Raw genomic sequence first — 23,463 nt, 5'->3', positions numbered from 1 at the left:
TTGTGGTCTTGGTTACACAAATCTACACATGTGATAAAAAGTACTTTTCATGTGTTATGGGTACACTTGAGTTTATTTCTGTAAAAGCATGACTTGTATATCTTATTCTAGTCATGGACATTTTAGAAAAAGAAATTTACCTTTGACAAAATGGATTTTTTAAAATCTGTGAAAGAGGAAAAATAAGTAATATAAGGGAAATAATTTACAGTTAATGCACTCTTCAAGGTGGAGTTTTAAGGATGCCTTTTTTTCTTATGTATTGGTATATTAGCTTGTTGAAAGACAAAACGTGAATAACATACTTGTATTTCTACTGAGACCATTTCAGTCATAAGATAAACTTGATGCTGTATCATTGTCCTGAAGTTAGTATTTGTAAGTAGACAAGTGCTTTTCAAGTTCCTGAGTTGAGAAAAATATATATAATACTTTACCTTTTTAAGCCTCAGCTTTTCTAAATTACTCACCTATAAATGGGGCACCCCACCTACTTATCTTTGCTTGGTGGAATATGAAATACTTAGCACAATGCTTATCATGAGGTAATAATTATTATGTAAAGCATTTAGTTGAGAATTTCAATTTTTAATGGAGTTCTAAAAATGAAAATTTCCACATTGATTAATATCTGTGCCTCAGTGTTTTTCTTCTTGGACATTCTTTTCTTGCTGTAAAGAATATATTCTCCAGCTTTTGGCCAGAAGCAGACTATTTCCACAGTCAGTAATCAGGATAGGAATGGAATGAACACTCGATGGAACCTCAAAAAGAAGAGTTTTCTGATGACAGTTTTTGCTTTTTAAAAAAAACTAGCACTTTTATTTTAAGATGACAACAGGGATGAAAGTGATTTGACTCTTTTGTTCCTTTTCCCTTCAGCTTTTGATACTTTGGGGTCTTTTTCTTGTCCTCTCCAAATTAAAGGATTTGGTTGTTGTTTTTTTTTTAATGTGTACTGTGCTTTACTCAAGCCTTTTGTAGTTGTCATTTTTTAATGAGAATTCTTTTTAGAATAGGAAACTGGGGCTGGCCCCATGGCACAGCGGTTAAGTTTGCACGTTCTGCGTCTGTGTTCCGCGGTTCGCCAGTTTGGATCCTGGGTCCGGACATGCGCACCACTTGGCAAGCCATGCTGTGGCAGGCGTCCCACATGTAAAGTAGAGGAAGATGGGCACAGATGTTAGTTCAGGGCCGCTCTTCCTCAGCAAAAAGAGGAGGATTGGCGGCAGATGTTAGGTCAGGGCTAATCTTTCTCAAACAAAAAAAAGAAAACTTTCGTTTTTGGATTTCTTATATGTCTCAATAAATATCTCAATTCTCATATGCTATTTATATTAATTTTTTCCCCTTCAGGTTTCCTCCTGTTTCGTAGTCCACCAGAACAATGTTCTACGCACATTTTGTCCTCAGTAAAAGAGGGCCTTTGGCCAAAATTTGGCTAGCGGCCCATTGGGATAAGAAGCTAACCAAAGCCCATGTGTTTGAGTGTAATTTAGAGAGCAGTGTGGAGAGTATCATCTCACCAAAGGTAGGTTTGATGTTGATATTTCATTCACTTTGTCGATTGTTTATTGTCTATGTGAAATAGAATTGTATTAAACAACTTTTTAGGTAGGCATTGTATATATTGGAGTGAAAGAAAATCCATAGGTTATCCAGAGTCCCAGTTTGATATTCTCTTCCCTTTAAAAATTCTGTAAATAACAGATATTTTCATTTGTCTGTTTTAATGGTAGATGAGCAAGAGGTTGGACAGTACCCAAATATTTTGTATTTGGCTTTCAAGATGTTTTGATACTTAAACATGTGTATAGGTATTCCTGATTTAGGAATTTACAAAACATTCAAAGTAAGGACTCATTAATCAGATCCAACTATTAGCCAGTTGGCAAATAGTATCCATACCACTTGCTCCACCTTAGCTTCACAGGCCTACTTGCTATTTCTGGAAGATCCCAAGCTTTTTCCCCATCTCAGAACTTTTTTGCGTTCACTGTGCTCTTTCCCTAAATCTTTAATTACTGTCTCCCACTGAAGTGAAAGCGTTAAGATGTCCTTATCTTAGCTGCCTGGTTTACTGCTTTGTTCCTAGAGGAGCTTGTAGTAACATCATCTGAATCTGTTCTGAGGCAGTGGTTTCAACCCTTGGATTTCACAAATAATGTAACTTAAAGTAATACAGGGCTTTTGTGTTGCCAAGAGAGGATTTTAAAACACGTAGACACTGTTACATCTTCTTAATACCATCATTAGCATTTCATTGAGGAACAGACATGTTGACTTCAAAAATGTATGAAGGACTAATCTCAAAATAAAGGCAAAGTCCTTAAATATAGTTTTTTAACATAACATCTGTGTTTTAAAGGTGCTTCCTAGACCTTGTATTTATACATATGCATACACACACATATATGCACCGTTGTGAAACATTTGAGATCACAGCTGTCTGGACCAGCAGTGGGAGCTACTCTTCTCAGAATTGGCAGTTTGGACAATGCTGGCATATGTTAAATAAATAAGAGTAGTTCTTTATTGCTGAAAGAGCGAGAGGATCTCAGAGGAATAAAGCTAGGATGTAGCAGAGACTTGTTCAGAAAAGTTATTTGGGAAAGTATACACTTAGGTAGGGGGAGTAAAAGCTTGTATTTGGAATCAGAGTAAATTATAAAGTTTACGTCTGTATATGGAATCTTGGCTGGTTTTAGAGTTATACAGCTGGTGGAATTTACTAGTATTTAAAGACATTTCTATCATGTTATTTATAAGACAATACTAATTTGAAAACTTTACTAAAATGAGAACTTTACAAACACGAAAAAAGTGACCTATAGTCCTACCACGTAGAGAAACCTTTAGTATTTTGGTATGCCTTCTGGACTTTCATGTGTGCATATTTTTTACAAATAACTTTTCTCCTTTTTTATGAATATACACAAAAATTGAATTATTTGTTTCATAACAAGACTGTACTCAGGAAAAGCTCTGTTCATAGTCCTGCCGTCATTTTTAATGGTGGTATTGTGTGGTGTCATAGTTTTCTATTCACAGAATCTAAATACAAAAAACGTAAACATACTTGACCTAAATTGAAGTGAGGTCATTTGTGTATTCATAAGTTCACTATAGAAATACTGAAGTACATGATTATAGGGGGGCTGCTCTAGACACTCCTGGGGATGTCTTAATATAAGACATATGCAGTGCATTACCTTTATAACGTTTGAGAAGTTCTGAATTCCAAAATACATTTGGGTCTTAGGATTTCAGATAAAGGATTATGGGACCTGTAATTCATTGTTTTGGTTGTGCATGATTTGTTTTTTTGTCTCTCTCTCTCTTTTGATTTTTTTAAATAACCCATATTTTTTCCTAATTTTTTGAATTTTAATTCCTCTGGTCCTGTACAATGCAACCATTAAAAATTATGATAATGGTATGAACAGAGCTGTTTGTGATGAGCAGTCTCATCACAAAACAATGTGATGCAGTTTTTTATGTACTCTCAAACACTAAAAAAAATGTATAGGCACACATAAAAGCTTAGAAGGCATATCAAAATACTATTAAAGATTTCTTTAGGTGATAGGATTACAGGTTGTTTTGTTTTCCTCTTTTTTAAAAATAACTGCTTAGTAAACATTGCTTGCAAAACCATTTGTTCACATCCGTAGGCCTTTTCTTAAAACTGATGTTTAGGAATATAATTGATGGGCCAGGTGATATGCTTATTTTTAAGATTTCTGATGTGCATTAACAGTTTGCTCTTTGGGGAGATTGTACCACTCGGCACTGCTAGTCAAATTGTATGAGAACATGACGTTTTCTACTTTTTATAGGTATGCTTACTGAGATAAGTGAATGGAAATAAGGAGAAATTGAGCTCTTTTCTTGCAATTGACATGGGTGGCTAATCTTTAACATCCATAAGCAAATATTGAAGGTGATTTGGCTTAAGTGGACAGTGAATTTTTTCATAGTACGTGCAGAGTACTTTGTACCCTCTTAGGGATGCTGCAAGAGAGTGTGAGACAATCTGATATGTGAAGGTATGCTCCAACAGCCACAAAGCAAGGCAAACGGTTCAGGAATAATGTAGAAAGCTGGAGGGTATGTGTGAGAGAGAATAACTTACTTTAAAAACCATTTCCAAGTAGATTTTTATTTGATTAATTCTGTTTTATTGTGATTGCATATAAAGATGTTTCCACAGGGTGAACTGACCTGAAAATTTGTAATGTTTGCTCTCGTGTGCAGTTCTTGTTATGAGAAAATGTTGGTTTAGTTGTTTGAAACAAGTGTCAGGCATTTGGCTAGTTGTAACACATGCCTCCCCGCCTTCCCTTCTCCCTGCCAGCTGCTGGCAACCTCTGTAGAGCTTTCCCTGGATGTGTAGCCTGTGTTCTTTATTATACCTACACTCTTAACATGACAGCAAAAATATCATACCTCATTTTACCTGCTGCTAGGCTAAACTCAGTACCAAACGAATCCAGAAAGAAAGCCTTTGCCTAAACACCACCTTTTAAAAGTTGCTTATTTTGGACAAGATAATGGCATGCGAAGGTCCCCCTCCCCCCCATTTCTTATGTGAAGGTACAGTCGATACTAATTTTAAATTTCCTAAGACCACATCATAAAAGTAGATTTTTCCAGTAGGAGCAATGTTTTAATTGGGTATTATTTTTCCTATCAAGGATTTATCTTCTGATGAGTCCTAAATTTGATCATAAATTTATGATAATTTTAGATACCTAAGAATTTATGGCAGTAAACTTCATAATTTATGCTGTAAGTCACATGAAGTAGCCATAAATGAAGAGCCTGAGAGTCATTATAAATAGAATCCTGGACTACTATAGAGAGTATACACATAACTTAAAAATACACTATTTTATCTTTTAAGTAACAGAATGTACTAATTATAATTTAAACTTGAAGCAAATATTTAACTACTTTCTTTGGTACCTTAGAATTTGATGAGTTTTGTGGTGTGATTTGGAAAACAAGCGGGGAAAGTTTGAGTTCACATTGTCTTATTCTCCCAAAATCTTTCTTTATTGTAGTCAGAAGAATTTTGAATCATTCTTTTTAAATTGGGTGTTTACTTCTCATTCTTTTCCCAACTAATGCATCTCATCCTATACACTGGATCCTATGTAAGCGTTGATCAAGATCTACCTTGAAAAAAACAGACTGAGGAGTATATTTTCTTGTGAAAAAAGATGGGTACCATTATCCTTCATCAGTTAGTATGTTTTCTATTCCAGTAATAAGAACTCAGTGAAAAGTGGCTTAAATGATAAAGAAATTAACAGTTTTACTTAATTAGCAGTTTAGAAATGGGGAGATCTAAGACTGATTTAGCAGTTAATGATGTCATCCAAGGACTCACCATTCTTAGTTTCTTGGCTTTTTGTGCTTATAGTTTTAGTCTCCTGGTTACAGGGTGACTGCAGGCAGCTCCAAGCCCCACCTACTCACAATGCAAGAAAGGCAGAAGGACAAGGAGGGGGCATTCTGTTTTGGAAAGATGTTCCTCAAAAACTCTTTGACATACTTTGCGCTTATTTCTCCTTGTCTCAACTGAGTCACGTGCACCACTAAAGAATAATTAGCAGAGAGGAATGAGACAGTCGTCTTTCAAGGCTGGGGACATTTGCTTCCCAAACAAAATCAGCATTTACATAGCCGGCAAGGAGCAGTAGCTTTGGATTGGCAACCAAAAGTGCCACATACTCCTTCATGTGCTAACAATCCGTGGAACACCTTAGTGCCTGCTTTGTGGCTACTTCATGACTATGTTAATTGATGAATTACTGCCAGTCTCTCCTTTGGGGATACTCAGGGAATTAAAATATAGGTAATTCTGAGGTAACTTCAAATAATGATAAAAAGTATTGAGATAAAGTAAAAACTGCCTATAAATTGTACAGAGTACAGGCTTTGAATATGATTACGTACAAAACCAAAAAATTAACGTTATAAATTAGATTATTAATGTTTTATTCACAGGTCAAGATGGCACTCCGAACATCAGGACATCTCTTACTGGGAGTAGTTCGAATCTATCACAGAAAAGCAAAATATCTCCTTGCAGACTGTAATGAAGCATTCATTAAGATAAAGATGGCTTTTCGGCCAGGTATTCACTTTTTTTTTTTTTTTTTAAACTTTGGCGTTTCTAGTGTTTGGTGTGAAAAACTACTAAACAAATATTCTAGATCAGCATATTTTGTTTTAACTGCAATACAAGGAACCCTTCAAAAATATGGCCAGGCTTGGAGAGGCAGTGGCTCAAGGGAGGAAGCCCACTTTACTTCTGTTTTATGTATGGAGTACAACAGTCACCCCTTTTTTGTTCTTCCTTTGGAGTTGCCTTTTTCTTTTAACCCTTTTTTCAGCAATTTATGTAGAATTGAGTCATCAGAGGTTGAAATGTTGAAAGCAAATTGTGATGAGGTTTTTCAAAGTACAGCTCAGAGAAGAAAATCTTAGAATTTTAGTTTTTTCCTAAATAATTTTAGTATATTCTTAAAATCAGATTCACTTTTAACTTGTTGAGACTGAGACTTTTTTTTTAATATTCCCTGTAGTTTTTTGTGTTTTGTCTTATATAATAGTTGGTTCTAAACTGGACTTTAGCAACTAAACTTTTATCTGCATAGATAATTACTAGGGTACTTAACTGAATTCATAGATCATGCTATAATTTTTTAAAGCATTGATGAAGTCTTATTCTAATTAAAACAATCTGTGTAGGAGAGATGCCTTATACAGTCGTTTCTATTGAGGTTATATTCTAGTACTTTAATTTATGGACAGTGAAATTTTGAGATCTAAGATTTTATTTAAAAGTAAAATGTTTAAGGCAGAGGCTGTGATACATGTGGCTACTAAGTGCATTTTGCTTAAATAACATGCTTTTTATTTTTGTCTCTTAAAGCAACTCATTTTTATTATAGACAGCTTGAAAAATATAGGGGAAAATATAAAGAATATTAAAATCATGTCATCTCACTCTCCCTGAAATAACCAACTCGTCTTAACGTTTGGGGTACTCCTTTTCAGTCGTTCCTTTTCCTCATAAATTTCATGCTTATTTAGAAAACTTATTAATATTTATTTGTTATGTTCTTTTAGAGACATCAGCTTAATGCATTATTAGTGCTTTGACTTTTTTTTTGGTAAAGCAAGTAGTAGTGTGGCTTATGATTATAGAAAAACAAAAGTAGTTGTGCTTCATTCAATGGTATTTTGCATATATTAGCAACCTTTCTAGAGTATAACCTTAGGAAATTATACTGACTACCTTCTTTTGATTCCCAGATAATATGTGGTGTAGCCAGGCCTTCAAGCTTACCATTTGTTTTCCAGGTGTTGTTGACCTGCCTGAGGAAAATCGAGAAGCTGCTTACAATGCTATTACTTTACCTGAGGAATTTCATGACTTTGATCAGCCACTGCCTGACTTAGAGTATGTGTCTCTCTTTTTTTTTTCGGTTCATTTAATCTACAAGAAACATTGGCTTCTAAATGTATAGTTTTACTTGGAGTGTTTTAACATTGAGTTAACATGTAGCTAAAATCCGTATGCTTTCATTTAGGATATTGTATAAATATGAAACATATAATCTAGAAGTGTTCTAACACAGCTAAAATATAAGAATTCTGATATGCTTGGGCCAGAGGTTGTGTAAACTGAACTGTTGTCCAGTTATGTGCTTTACTTGAACTATTGTTTCATGATTTTTCTTCAGAGGTATATATTAAAGTCATCTACTGGTTATCTTCTTGGCCAAGCTATATGCAGGCACACTTTTTTTTTTTTTTTTTTTAACAAACTTGAGACAACTTTATGTTAAGAGCAAGAAAGGGTCCTTGTCACAACACACTTTTAAGAGGAGAAAGTTGTACCGAGATGGCCTTTATAGCAGAATACTGTGGTATGTTTCCATCTTCTGAAGTCCTCCAAAGCCAGCTATCGTTACCTTGATGGAATGTGACTATAACTTTCCAAGTGATTATCACAACTGACAACCGAGAAACCCTCTACACCAAGCCCCATTTATTTTTTGACAAATTTCTCTGCTTTTAAAAATGATCTGTGATTCCTCATTAAAATAAATTTATGATTTTGATTGTGTGTGTGTTAATTAGTGCTAGGCACTGTCTAGCTCCTTTACTTTTTTCCTCTATTTCTATTGTTTTCCTTTTTTAAAATTTTATATCATAGAAATGTTTTAACATAGCTAAACTGTAGAGAGATTAGTATTATGAACATACACTGATCATCCAGCTTCTTAATTATCAATATATTGCCAGTTTTATTTCATATTTTCCCAGCTCACCTTCCAACCCCCCTAGATTATTTTGAAGCTAATAGATATTTTATCTGTAAATACCTCAGTATGTATCTCTGTAGAGGTAAGGAATTTTTAAAACATATCCATAATAACATTGCACCTTTAAAAAAATTAAAATAATTGTTTAATATCCACTTAGTGTTCAGATGTCTCCAGTTGACACACAGCCCTTTTTTTCTCATTTTGTTTACGTTAGAGTCTCTATAAAGTCTACAGACTGCATTTCGTTGATGTCTCATAAGTCTCTCTTAAGAATCTGTAACACCTCTGCATCCCTCTTTTATTTTTCCTTGCCATTTATGTGCTGAAAAAAATCTGGTGATTTGTTTCCAAGTACTTACATTCTGAATTTGGCCGATGATATTCCACATTGGTATTTAAAAATATTAAGTAAATTTTTAAAACATGTAACATTAAACAATATGAGAGGTTATTATTTGTTAGAGGAAAAAACAGAGTCTCAGAAAAGCCAGGTAACTTCAAAGTTCACACCTGTAAGTTGCAGGACCCTGATGAAAACTCATGCCTATCTAGCCCATGCATTTCTTAGTTTTTCCTCTATATACTATGTCGCCTTTTGTAGTGATTTCAGCATATTAAATTTTCTTTGCTGGTCATTATTGGTTTTAAAGTTTAAATATAAATTAAATTAACTTTCAAGTAGTTATTCAGATTCTTGGATTGTATTTATATAGTATTAAATATTAAGGCTCCTAAACCTTGATAGGTTGTATGTCTTTTTTTTTTCATATAGAGAGTTGGGATATTTTATTCCTTATAAATACATTACACTGAGACTGGAGACTAAAATGTATTTGAAATTCTTTTAAAGTGACATCGATGTGGCCCAGCAGTTCAGCCTGAACCAGAGTAGAGTGGAAGAGATAACCATGAGAGAAGAAGTTGGAAACATCAGTATCCTACAAGAAAATGATTTTGGTAATAGAGAACCAAATCACTAGCCACTAGCTATAACGTTGTAATTATGTTGTGACACTAGCAATTTAGAAAAGAAAACCAGACGTATGTTACATTCATAATGACAAAAAGACTTAAAATTTCACCGTATGCATTTTCATCAAGAAAAGAATTTGCCTTCCTACCAGCGTATTAAGCATTATTTCTGTGCACCAATCTTAGAACTCATTCTTTCCCTACTCCAGCTCCCACACACATGGTGATAGAACCTTATATATTGATTTGTGTGACAAGTCCCAACATGGAAGTAGTGCTTGCTTTTTCATGTTGGAGCAATTGCATTGTGTACCTACTATTCTTTTTGAATACTATTCAAAACTGGTTGCAAGTCAAATTCTTTTCTTCATGAAAATACATTATCAAGAAAGTTTAGGTCTGTGAATGTTAATGCAACCTAATGTATATACATATTTAGATTTACTTAACATATTTAGGATAACCTAAATTTGAATCTTGTGTTTGAATTTGTTAGTCATGTCCCAGAATCAGTTTATGAAATGTAGATGCTACAGATTTAAAGTTTAAACTACATGTTTTAGCATTCAAAGATAAATAAGGCTGGAGTAAGCAAATGTGATGACATAATTATACTAAATTATAGGCTGTTGTCTTTTGTACAGTGATGTTTCTAGCTTTTTTCAACTAATGACTGAAATTTGTTCAGGAGACTTTGGAATGGATGATCGTGAGATAATGAGAGAAGGCAGCGCTTTTGAGGATGACGACATGTTAGTAAGCACTAGTGCTTCAAACCTCCTATTAGAGCCGGAACAGAGCACCAGCAATCTGAATGAGAAAATTAACCATTTAGAATATGAAGACCAGTATAAGGATGACAATTTTGGAGAAGGAAATGATGGTGGTATATTAGGTAGGTTACAACAAAGTGGTTATTCTAACATAACTTTTTTAAGAGCAAAAGCTAATTCTGGCTCTAGAGCAGCTCTCTAGGTGCTATATATGTGTAAATTGTGACCAGTTGCTTCAATAAAGTTTTCTGTAAAACTGTAACCTAAAAATGTTATAACAATACCTGATTTTGTTTAAATGTGCTTATCTCAGAGTTTTAAGTTTTACTAGTTCTTAAAGCCTATTTGTTTTTGATATCTCATTAAGTAAATGTTTTAAATAGATATGAACTAGAAAATGTAAATTAAGAATGAGAAACTTTTTCGTATACTGAGGGTTTTATACTTTTGTACACTACCTTGAAGAGAAGTACATGCAGATTGAATACAGATTTTAGTATAATCCACTTTAACCTAATTTTATTTTTCCAGTGACTGGCTATTATTCTTTTAACATTTCTCTTTGAAATTATAACTAAACTACATTCCCTATTTCAGATGACAAACTTATTAGTAATAATGATGGCGGTATTTTTGATGATCCCCCTGCCCTGTCTGAGGCAGGGGTGATGTTGCCAGAGCAGCCTGCACATGATGATATGGATGAGGATGATAATGTGTCAAGTAAGCATTTTATCTTCCGTACTCTGGGCATGATTGTATGGCATCCAAAGAAGATTTAACATAGAACACCACAAACTAAAAGTTCCAGCTTTTAATGAGCTACCAGTTCTGATTCTCTTATTGTTTAATCCTGTGCCCCTCCCCATTTTTGGCCAGGAGGGTTCAACTCTGGAGGGACTTCCTCATAATTAGAAAAGTGTACCTTCTTTGTACCAGTGGTTTCTTTCAGTTTCTCAGAGGGATTTTTCCCCCCTATTTGTAGGATATATATTAAATACTACCAAAGCCTTTTGTGACCAAATTTCTGTTTTCTATAGTGGGTGGGCCTGATAGTCCTGATTCCGTGGATCCTGTTGAACCAATGCCAACTATGACTGATCAGACAACACTTGTTCCGAATGAGGAAGAAGCCTTTGCTTTGGAACCTATTGATATCACTGGTGAGCAAATAAACTTTTTGACTAATAAGAACATAAAGTCCTAGTTCTGGCTCTTGTCCATTAATCTGCTGATCTCATTTTAGATAACTAAGCTGCTTTCTCCTTTGTCACAGTCATCTATCATAGAATCTTTACTTAATTCAGTTATAATTAAAGTATCTTATGGAATATCTGTGTGAGTTGCTGTGAAATATAAAAGTATAGAACAAGCTTTCTGCTAATATTTATCTTAGTCTTTTGGGGTTCCCAGAATGCTAGCAGGTCACATGTGTAACAATCAGAAAACATTGCAAGGCATTTTACAGTAAAGTACAAGATTTATTAATCAATTATCTTCCAAATTCTAGATTCTGTATAGTTGGGTTACAATCTGGAAAAATCTAAAATTCTTTTTTTTTTAACTGGAAATATCAGAGGTTCTAAAATCAGTATTCTGTTTATTTTAGTGTTTATTAAGAAACATAGCAGGGGGCCGGCCTGGTAGCGCAGTGGTCAGGTGCGCTCATTCCCACTTCGGCGGCCTGGGGTTTGCCGGTTTGGATCCCGGGTACGGATGTGGCACCGCTTGGCAAGCCATGCTGTGGTAGGCATCCCATATATAAAGTAGAGGAAGATGGACATGGCTGTTAGCTCAGGGCCAGTCTTCCTCAGCAAAAAGAGGAGGATTGGCAGCAGATGTTAGCTCAGGGCTAATCTTCCTCAAAAAAAATAAACATAGCAAAACATTTAATTGGGGGTGTTGCTTCTGAGTAAAAGAGGCAATTTGAGATGTAATTTGGACATGAATTTTTAAATTTCTAGATGGTTTATGGGTATAAGGGAGTAGAAAACTCGAGATCAGTCACACTATAATTCAAGATATAGTTACGACTTTTGAGTAGAACAAGCCTAATTTTTGGGGGGGTTCCTCCTTAGAATCTGATCGCTAAAAATTGTAACTTAGGCTTCTGGTTTATAAAGCATGCTTACTATTACGTAACTAAAAATATAACAGTGAACAAGTCTTTATCTTCGTGGAACTTAGATACTAATTAGGGGATCATGGGTAATAAAATAGGTAGTGTATTAGTGACAGATATTACAGACAACTATAAACGAGGTAAGTGTGTTTAAATACTGCATTGTTTAAAATAGGATAGGCTTTGCTGGCCGTTGGAAGAACTTGAATTTTTGCTTTCAGGGAAGGGAGCTCAGTAGCTGTAGGCCAGGGAGTGGACAGAGGCTTTCACTGTGTAACATCTTCTTGACTTGAAATTTGAACCACATGAATGTTTTATATATAAAAACCTATGGGGTATATAACCTGTCAGGATGAAATCTTAAGGAATTTGTTTAATCCCATGAGCTTTTCTGTGTCTTTGCAAAGTTTTAGTCAGAATTAGAAATGAATATACAAACAGTATCTAAGGTGGAATTCCTGTTCCATCTGACTGGGTTTGGGATTGTTTCACTTCATCGAGCTGCTTGTATAATTGCTGTATATGAATTGTAACTTTTCCAATAAAAATCATAGTAATTGGAACCATTTATGGAGGACTTAATCTATGCCAGACACTATACTAAGTATTTTACAACCCCTAAGTGGTTGGCCATACTTCAAATGAGAAAAAGAAGAGGGAAGCAAGATGAAATTAACTTCTCTTAATGGTCACTCTGCTAATAAATGGCAGCACCTAGAACTTGAGCCCAACTCTGAATCAAGTCTCATATGTTCCATGTTTACAGTATAAAGCTACATGGGCAAAAATGTATTGGCTCTTGCAGTATTTTGTTTGTTTTGTGCTACAAGTCTATGCATAATTATTCATTCATTCAGCAGATTTCTACTGAACACCTCTTGTTTGCTAGCCTCTATTCTACATAGTACCTGGGAAATATCACTTAAAGCAGATTCTGCCCTCGAGGCTTAACTTTTCTCCTAGGTGTGTAGAAAAGCAGAGATAGAATGAGACCAATCTGATAGTTGTATGTTTCATGCTGGCCTCTCAGGAAAATGACCTTATTTTCTTTTTGATTCCAGTCAAAGAAACAAAAGCCAAGAGAAAGAGGAAACTAATTGTTGACAGTGTCAAAGAGTTGGATAGCAAGACAATTAGAGCCCAACTTAGTGATTATTCTGATATTGTTACCACTTTGGATCTGGCACCACCCACCAAGAAATTGATGATGTGGAAAGAGACAGGGGGAGTAGAAAAACTCTTCTCTTTACCTGCTCAGCCTTTGTGGAATAACAGACTACTGAAGGTAATACAGTTTGCCTTTTTAAATTTTTTATTTCACATACATTTTGACCATTTTTAAAAATAAACTTTTAAAACCTGTGGATCGTTTTTGATCAAGTATTTTTCAACTATTTGGCATCTTCTCTGTCTCCCTTAAATCACAGTATACTGAACATAAACTAATCTGAAAGATCATGATAAGTGACACCTGCATTTCTAAAAGATGCAGAATGAATGTTCCCTAAAAAGCCACTGACATTTTTAATAATAGTTCTCTCTCCTCAACCTCCTATGATAAATTATTACTTCTCTTGCCTTAGTGTGTACTGTCTTTGAAGGCTGCAATCTTCACATGTTGCTTTCTGGCTAAAACATGGGATTCTTTTCCCACAATAAAGAATTCTGGAGCCAGCTCTGATGGTCTAGTGGTTAAAGTTCCGCACACTCCACTTCGGTGCCCCAGGTTCAGTTCCCAGGTGCAGAACCACACCACTCAACTGTCAGTAGCCATGCTGTGGTGGCAGCTCACATAGAAGAACTAGAATGACTTAGAACTAGAATATACAACTATATACTGGGGCTTTGGGGAGGGGGGGAAAGGAGAGAGAGGGAGGAAGATTGGCAACAGATGTTAGCTCAGCAAATCTTTGCCAGCCAGAAAAAGAATTCTGGCTTTATGAGAATTTTTTTTCATTTTCAGGCCCTTTTCTTATCACTTTAGGTTCTAGACTATTCCAAAACAAGGTTCTGAGGCATCCAGGGAGTAAGGCAGTGCGGTTAGAGTATTTCTCTGTCTAAAGTTAAAATATAGATAGAACCAGTTGATGTTACTATATATTTTACTGTATTGTAAATTTAAAGTGTTCCAAAAAAGCAGGGCTATGGTAAAACTGCTGTTTATTAGAAGCACAGTTATGTAATCATTTGGAAGACGGTCCTTGACATATTTATATTCTTTGACTTCAGTGGTCTCAGTATTAGGAAGTTTTCCTAAGCAAATAGTTCAAAATCTGAAAAAAAGCTACATTTGTAAAGGTGTTGATTACATCATTTACAGTTAAATTTTAAAGAAAGAAACTTAAAATATTGAAAAGTGGTTCATATATGTCACACACATATATCTCTCTCCACTCTGGAATTTTATGCAGTCATTAAAAATATTAAAAATGATAGTTAATAAAATTATCATGTAATATTAAGTGAAGAAAGCACTAATATTTTAAGCTATTTGGTATGAATCCACTTAGATTGAGTTTTAAGTGTATAAATATGAAAAACTGCAGGCAAGTAAATTTAAAACGTTAGTGTTATCTTTCTGGGTTATAAGACAATGGATAATAAAAATCTTATTTAATTTGAAAGTCTGTATTTACAATGAAGAATGAATATAACATTAAATAGAAATCATGCTAGATTATATATAAACTGATTAGGACTATATTTATTAAAACATACTTATGGAAAACAGAAATCTCCAGTGGATTTTCAGTTAATGTGACATTTTATAATTGAGATTTTCCTTTTTTTTTAAACAGCTCTTTACACGTTGTCTTACACCACTAGTACCAGAAGACCTTAGGAAAAGGAGGAAAGGAGGCGAGGCTGATAATTTGGATGAATTCCTCAAAGAATTTGAGAATCCAGAGGTTCCCAGAGAGGACCAGCCCCAGCAACATCAGCAGCGTGATGTTATCGGTCTGTTCTATTGAAAGAGTTCCTTGATGAAAGTTAAATGAACATTTGGCATAAAATTTACCTATATATTGCCAAAGTAAAAGAAATTAGGAAGAAAGGAGTATACTCAAATTTTTGGATAGGGGAATCCATGCCTTATTCTATTGTCTGATTATTTTGTTAGATAGGAAGCTTTCTGTTTTCAGAATGATGTAAGGTTCAGAATTAGCTGAGTGGTAGTCTGCTAAAGGGTTGCCCTGCGTTGGACGAGAGGTGGGACTTGGCCTTTTAAGGCCCCTTCCCACCTTTAAGTGTATTGTTATAAATTGAGTAATCTTTGCAGAGGTAAGATTTTTTTCAGCTGTCTTCATTAGAAAAAGTACCTGTGTCTCAGTGTATTAGTATTAAAAGTAAATAGTTCAGAAATATTGTTGAAGACCGTATGACCCAAGTCTCCTCTTCATATGACCAATTGCAGATGAACCCATTTTGGAAGAGCCAAGCCGCCTCCAGGAGTCAGTGATGGAGACCAGCAGAACAAACTTGGATGAGTCAGCCATGCCCCCACCACCACCTCAGGGGGTTAAGCGAAAAGCAGGACAGATTGACCCAGAGCCTGTGATCCCTGTAAGTAAGCGCATGTCTCCCTCAAGATGTTTTGGGGTATTCAGATGATTATTTTAGATCCCTAGTAGTAGCAAGTGTTGTTTAAGCTCTTTGTAGTTTCTTGGTTTAGGAAGAAAATGGCAAGAAATGGGTCCAGAGAGAAAGAATGGCATCTGAGGATATGAACACAGTGTGTGCGCTAAGTGGGAGATGATGTTCTAGACGTTTTCAATCTCTCGCTCTTCTTGGTTAGGGTCTTGCTTCAGAGTGAGCACTCTTGGCTAATGTGACCGCCTTGACTCTTAACTTAGTTCTGGCATATTTTATTTTTTTCTTTCTCAAACATTAGTCCAGGGTGAATCCAGGGGACAGTTCTAAGTAAAATAACAAAAGCAGTATATGGAACCTGTTAAATTCTACAAGTATGAAAGATGTTGTAAGTGAAATGAAACAAACTCCCTGCTAAATAAAAGAGAATTTTTGTGCTTAAAAATAAGCTAGTAGATTCTTGCACATTTCAGGCCAGGTGGGGACAGATCGTCACTTTTGTAATTATCAGCCTAGTTTCAGATGTCTGACCACTGTATTTTTATCTTGTTTTTTCATTTCTTTGTCAGCATGATTAAATGGCTTTTTTTCCTAGTTTTATTGAGATATAATTGACATATAACATTGTGTTACTTTTAAGGAGTACAACATAATGATTTGATACATGTATATATTATGAAATGATTACCACAGTCACAAATTTTTTCTTGTCATGAGAACTTTTAAAATCTCTCTTAGCAACTTTCAAGTATATAACAGTTTTATTAACTATAATCATGATACTGTGTATTAGATCCCCAGAAGTTATAAACTTCCAATTATAAGATGATACTTTTTGACCAACATCTCCCAATTTCCCCAGCCCCTAGTAACCGCCAACCTGCTCTCTGCTTCTGTGAATTCAGTATTTTTAGATTCCATATGTAAGTGATATTATACAGTATATATCTTTCTCTGACTTAGTTCACATAGCATAATGGCCTCGAGGTCCATTCATGTTGTCGCAAATGGCACAGTTTCCTTCTTTCACATGGTGAATAATATTCCATTGTAGATGTATGTATGTCACATCTTTATCCATTGATGGACACTTAGGACACTTCCATGTCTTGGCTATTGTAAATAATGCTGCAGTGAACACGGGGGCGCAGATATCTTTTCGAGATAGTGATTTCCTTTCAGATAAATATGCAGAAGTGGAATTGCTGGATTATGTGGTAGTTCTGTTTTTAATTTTTTGAGGAACCTCCATTATTGTTTTCCATATTGTCTGCACCAACTTACATTCTCACCAACAGTGCACAAGGGTTCCCTTTTCTCCACATCCTCACCAACACTGGTTATTTCCTGTCTTTTTTGATAATAGCTGTTCTAACAGGTGTGAGGTGATACGTCATTGTAGTTTTGATTTGCATTTCCCTGATTTGAGATGTTGAGCACCTTTTCATGTACCTGTTGGCCATTTGGATATCTTCTTTGGAAGAATATCCATTCAGATGCTCTCTCCATTTTTTAATCAGATTGGTGTTTTGCTCTTGAGTTCTTTATGTATTTTGGATATTAACTCTTGATCAGATGATCTGCAAATATTTCCTCCATTCTGTATGTTGCCTTATCATTTTATTTATGGTATCCTTTGCAGAAGCTTTTTAGTTTGATATAGCCCCACTTACTTTTGCTTTTGTTGCCAAATCCAAAAAATCATCGTCAAGACTAATGTCCAAGAATTTACCGCGTATGTTTTCTTCTAGGTGTTTTATGGTTTCAGATCTTATATTCAAGTCTTTAAACCATTTTGAGTTGATTTTTATGTATAGTATAAGGTAGTAGCCCACTTTCATTCTTTTGCATGTTGCTGTCTAGTTTTCCTAGCACCATTTATAGAAGAGACTATATTTTCCCCATTGTATCTTTTTGGTTCCTTGGTTGTCAATTAATTGACCATATATGGATGGGTTTATTTCTGGGCTATCCTGTTTCAGGTTCTAGTTTATTCTTTAGCAACATTGCTGCTTATCTCCAATACTAGGCAGTTTTAGGCTGTCTTATTTAAGTAATCAGAATGCTTGTCAGATTGCTTAAAAAAAAAAGTGAAGCAACATTCGTTCAAGTTACTTCATTCAGACTGACTACCATGAGGTTCACTTAGGACAGGAAAACTAAAATAAGTGTAAAGGAAGTAAGGTCTGGTTTAAGGCTTCCCAACCTTAATTAAATCTATAGAATAACCTAATCTGGGCAAAGGGAGGCTTTTTGGTAACCTTAGGCTCTTGGTTCAGCGTCCATTGAGAGAGAGTGGCAGAAGAATACTCTGCTAATTTTAAGAACTAGTTCTCTGTGCCCTCTGGTGGTAAGGAGTTGTCAGAAAAGCATTTTTCTGTAGGAGCTCAGGAATGGGAATGGGAACAGGTAATGAGTGGGTTATTCTAGTACTAGTTTCCTGGTAGTTGCTCCCTTGTCATTCCTTTGGTTTGTTAAAGACTTTATTTTTTAATGTTCTCAACTGTTTATGTTAAGTCTGAGAAGAAGGAAATTCAAGAGCTGGACCCAGAAAAATAGTCTCCTCATTCCTATTGTTTGCTGCTATAAGACCAGCAAGACTCCCACTTAGAGCCAAGCTTAGTTCTAATAGCCTTAAGGCAATATTAGGTGATAATGGTTGACAGTAGCAGGCTAATTGATGTTAAGGCCTTTTTGCATTGCCCTGGATTGAGTTCTGTTTCTTTCCTAAAATGCTACTACAGAAGGTTTTTGGCTTTTTGACTGTTTATTGTTTTTCTTGTTATTTGCAAATTTCTCATGTAGACCTTTAAGTATTTGACTCCCAGAAAATAAGTATAAAAACAAAACACTTGTTCTATGATAAGAAGATAATGGATTAATTTCTTTTGTAAACTACTTTAATGTTGTAACTTTATGATAAAAGAACAAAATCTACACTATAATCAGTTTTTTATTGTGTGGCACTATGGAGATATGACCCAAGTATTTCCATTCTAAAAACTTCAGCAGCTATATATTTGTGTATTTAGAAGACACTACCCTTAAAATGTGCATCTTAAGTTGCCTTGTTTTTATTGCGCTAAGCCTCAGCAGGTGGAACAGATGGAAATACCTCCTGTAGAGCTGCCTCCCGAAGAGCCTCCAAACATCTGTCAGTTAATTCCAGAGTTAGAACTTCTACCAGAAAAGGAGAAGGAGAAGGAGAAGGAGAAAGAAGATGATGAAGAGGAGGAGGTGAGGAAACGTAAAAGACCTATGAATAAATTCCCATTCTAGATTTAGCAAAAAATCTTCAACCACTTCCCTTTTACTTTTCATATTTGAGCTAAGTTAATTGATGTTGAGCATCAGGGTGATGGAAAATGTTGAAATGTAACCAGATTCTTGGTGGTCATTAAGAACGTCAAATTTTATGCTGTGCTATAGCTCACTGGTTCCTTTGCGGGCTTTTGAAGGATGTGGACTACCCTTTCAGTGATTTCTTGTTTGACTTCTAAATTGTTTCTAGCTGCTTTATTACCCTGCGGTCCAGTGGTCAGTTCTTACTGCTATTAACATCTGTCTCTGGTAATACCTCTCTGTCTGTGCCCTGGAAATAAGATCATTTTCTACTTGTGTGGGTTTTGTTTTTGTTTTCGTGAGACTGCAGTGGGATGTGTCTTGGCTTGAAATAGACGGGTTGAAGGCTTGAATGACTTTTATTTTCTAAAAAGTAGAGATGCTTTATGGGATTTCCCTTTCCTGGGGCATGCTTTGGCTGGTCTTTGTTTTTCGTTTTTTTCTGGATCTTTGAGGTTGTTGTGTAAGACTTAGAATATATTCTTCTATTTGATGCTCTGTCAGATGTTTTATTTAGACCTTTATTTTAAATTTAAAGGGTCTTCAGGTAGCGTTGAAGCTTTTAAATTTCTCCCAAGGCTAATGGTTATGGGTTGGGTACATTTTCAGTAGCATCTGTTTGTACTTGTAATTTATCATTATGCCAGCCATAGATTGCATAACCACTTAGTGCTTATCTTTACTATGAGGACTACATTGTTTTAAAGTCAAAATTTAGCCCCAGAGCTACTCCAGCCTATGTACTAGGGTGTGCCATTATCTCAGACTTATTGTTGATGAATCAGTATTTACAGTTCAGAAAGTCATTTAGGAAGCAGGTCTGTAGGTGGCAGGTGACTGGGAACTGGGCAGCTAAAGTAAAATGTATTTTATGAATTATAACCCATTTCTTTTAAAACACCATATAGACCAGTACTCGTGAGTCTGCAGGGTCTTTGGTACTGGTCCACAATGAGATTAGGAGTCTGTCAAACTATAACCAACGGTTCACCACCTAGAAGTGGTCCAGGGACTGTGTAGACCATATCCTTATAGACCAGTACAGTCATATATTCAGCCAAATGATTGCGTGCAGGTACAGAGGACTTCCTTTTTGTAATTTAGGAAAGACAAACTTCAGTGTTCATACTAGATGCTAAGTGATTTTTGTCTCTCAGCAATATAAAGTATAATTTTCTATCAGTCCAAATACTCTAATTCAGAGCTTTGAGAAGATACAGAAATATTTCCTTTTTCAGCAGAATTGTTTTGTCAGCTTTTTTTTGTTGGGGGACCATTTTCATTCAGGATGAAGATGCTTCAGGGGGTGATCAGGATCAGGAAGAAAGAAGATGGAACAAAAGGACCCAGCAGATGCTTCATGGGCTTCAGGTATGCCAGTGCAGTCTCAGAGAAAATGACTTGGAAGATTTTTGGCATTGCTCCCTCAAAAAATAGTTAAATGCTATAACCAAAAATTCTGCCTTTGTGAAACTTTTTCCAAAGCTACATATTTCAAACTATTTTAATACGTAAACCGTTAGGCCAAGAGTTTTCCTGGAAGGCATCCAGGTGAACACTTTCCAAATGGTTATCCTGCACAGCAGAACTGTAGTGATGTTTGATGGAACTTCTTTTGTGTCTGCATCATCTTATTTTTGGTTGAGCAGATTTAATTATTGTCACTTATCCTTGGGCCTGAATGTATCAGATATATATGAGATATCTTGAACAACTAAGAAATACCAGGCAAGTTATTCAAGGTTTCCTAAAATAGATTCAAAGTTCAGTCAGATTTAAAAATCAGTTGAAATTTTAAGACCTGAAAGCGCTAGATTTTACTACTTATCGCAATAGATGTCCAAAGAAATGAATTGTTTTAATATTTGTTGGAACAACTTTGCTTTTTTTGATTTTAGATGTAATCTACTTTGTCCTTTTACCTTCTTAACTGTTCCAAAAAGTCCACTCCCAGCCTCCAACAGAATATACAGTATACTTTTTCCAAGATTCAAAATTGGCATCCTTTTAAAATTACTACTTTATTGTGTAGATTACTTTCGCTTAATTCTTCCCTTTTTTATTTCAGCGAGCTCTTGCTAAAACTGGAGCTGAATCCATCAGTTTGCTTGAGTTATGTCGAAACACAAACAGAAAGCAAGCTGCAGCAAAGTTCTACAGCTTCTTGGTTCTTAAAAAGCAGCAAGCTATTGAGCTGACACAGGAAGAACCATACAGTGACATCATTGCAACGCCTGGACCAAGGTTCCACATTATTTGAGCAGCTAGAAACATTATAGCTAGTGTTCATTTCACTAGTGTGTACAAATTGCCCCCATGTGTAGGGCACACAAAACCCTTTGAGAAAATTTAGATTTTTGTACAAAGTGTCTGCCTTTTTCTTTCTTCATTTTATAAATTTAACAATTTCATCTTTAAGAGAAACTGCTTGTATGGATTGTGATTGTGTTCTGATGGAGAAAACAAGGACCCAGAAGATTGTTTTAACAGTTCAGAACAGATGTTGTGCAATATTGGCGCATGTAATAATGTTGAGTAGCAGTCAAAAGTCAGGATTTTTATCTTAGCTGTCCATTCTCTATTGGAAAGGGAAACTTGTCAGGATAAATGGCTGACAATTTAATTAAGAGCTATGGTGTGAGTCTTGGATGGAAAGAAATTGTCTTTTCCCATCAGTAACACCAGCAATCTTTTTGGTAACAACTGTGCTTAGGGGATGGTGCCCGAAACAGAGATCGTCCTCTTGAGATATGTTTTAAAGTATAATTCCATAATGACCAAGGGGATGTGTGAAATTGTGTTATAACTAGTCCCCTTCAGCTACAAAAAGATAGGACTTGGTTTAAAGCGTTCTATTTTATTAAATCATTCCACTTGAGACTTTTTAATGAACCTTACTATCCTGAAATCTGTTGTTTTAGTGAGGCTCTAAAATGAGCAGAAATAGACTTTTTAGAATAGAGTGAATATAAAAAGCATAACTGTCCAGGAGCTATAAATCAAAGTTTTAAAAGATGTTTGAATATATTTGAGTATTCAGATCATGAAAATAGAAATTGCTATGCCAACTAAAAGGACAAACTGATGGGAAATTGTACACCTGGGTGACTTAACCTTTAAGCAGACAACGCTGTAAAAACTAATGGCTTCTCTCATATTTATTATAAGTTTTAGTACTGGTCTCTTTTTCCAATGCTGCACACTCCTGTGTTTGGAACTTTATTTTAATAGCTTTGCAACAGAAATTCTATATCTGGTTTCCTATAATTTAAGTGAAGAAAAACACACATCCAAATAAAGGCTTTATTATTATTAACAGACCAGATAGCACCAGAAATTATGTGACTATGATGATTATCAAAACATAACTTTTTAGGGCAAAATTACTCACACTGAAAAAGTGTTGGCACTTTTGTGGGAAAAAGAATCACTTTTGAAACTCAGACTTCAGTGTATACCCAATAATTTAAAAATTATGTGAAATGTTTTAAATTTGTGAACTCGTAATTACTGTTTTGATGATTCAGTTTCTTGAGAATTGTAATTGTATAAAATTGCTATTGCAGCTTTATTTTCAATATGATGTGCCTGTAAACCGTGGATTTTTCTCCCTTTGTAAAAAGACATTGTAGATAATTGAATGTTTGATTATAGAAAGGTCATTAGTTTCTTGTTACACATTTTGTTAGTCTGGTTTTTGTTGCTTATCGGGTTTAATATTGTTCTTGAAAATAGTTGATGCTATGTTATGTATAACTTTTCTAATAAAAGTTGTGTTATAAGCTGTAAATGTTGGAGTATTGATCATTCAGTTGGTATTGTTCCCCAGGACATTGATGAAAGAAATTAATTATGCCTCCTCTTTTATTTGCCTTAATAATTATTCAAATAGTGAATTTTTCAAGGTCTTAGACTTAAAAAATGAGAGGCTAGAATAGTTAACAGAAGAGCCATGGAAGCTGAAACTTTGGTAGATGTATAATCTCTATAATATAATTTAGAATGTATTAAGATTAAAATGAAGCCAACAAATGGCTTGTGCTGAGGAATATTTGGGGCACAGATTTATCTCTGTAAATGCTAAATAGGTACAAATTATGAGATGCCTATGGGTGTATGTCCTTGGGATCCTAAACAGACTCAGCTGATGAGCATGTACCAGAGGCTTTCTGGGTCCGTCTGAGAAGCCAACCAAAAGCCAGGGATTTCAGTAACTTGGAATGTACCTGCCTTTGCATTCAAGCCTCTGGTTTGTCCTACTCCCAGCTGTGAGTTTTAAGATACTAAGACTGCATGGTTTAAGCCCCGCTGTATC

The 23,463-nt window shown here is 35.2% G+C and overlaps 1 protein-coding gene across 4 annotated transcripts in view; it reads left to right on the top strand.

Moving 5' to 3' along the window:
- RAD21 (RAD21 cohesin complex component) overlaps positions 1-22,938 on the top strand; it is a 79,401-nt gene extending 56,463 nt beyond the window's left edge. For 2 of the 4 annotated variants that reach the window (XM_070630896.1, XM_070630894.1), the window contains 13 exons: positions 1,357-1,531; positions 6,016-6,145; positions 7,378-7,477; positions 9,199-9,305; positions 10,012-10,215; positions 10,691-10,816; positions 11,134-11,256; positions 13,277-13,500; positions 15,014-15,173; positions 15,631-15,779; positions 18,894-19,043; positions 20,436-20,519; positions 21,217-22,938. In XM_070630896.1, the coding sequence (XP_070486997.1) occupies positions 1,388-1,531; positions 6,016-6,145; positions 7,378-7,477; positions 9,199-9,305; positions 10,012-10,215; positions 10,691-10,816; positions 11,134-11,256; positions 13,277-13,500; positions 15,014-15,173; positions 15,631-15,779; positions 18,894-19,043; positions 20,436-20,519; positions 21,217-21,408 (1,893 nt within the window). In that variant the 5' untranslated portion in view covers positions 1,357-1,387 and the 3' untranslated portion in view covers positions 21,409-22,938. Of the gene's footprint in view, positions 1-1,356; positions 1,532-6,015; positions 6,146-7,377; positions 7,478-9,198; positions 9,306-10,008; positions 10,216-10,690; positions 10,817-11,133; positions 11,257-13,276; positions 13,501-15,013; positions 15,174-15,630; positions 15,780-18,893; positions 19,044-20,435; positions 20,520-21,216 lie in introns of all 4 variants that reach the window. The other 2 variants (XM_070630893.1, XM_070630892.1) reach the window with 1 other exon arrangement.
- Positions 22,939-23,463: the final 525 nt, after the last annotated feature.

The sequence above is a fragment of the Equus przewalskii genome, chromosome 8 (assembly GCF_037783145.1).
Source record: "Equus przewalskii isolate Varuska chromosome 8, EquPr2, whole genome shotgun sequence".
NCBI classification, from domain to species: Eukaryota; Metazoa; Chordata; class Mammalia; order Perissodactyla; family Equidae; genus Equus; species Equus przewalskii.
This window is presented reverse-complemented; position numbering and strand designations above follow the sequence as displayed.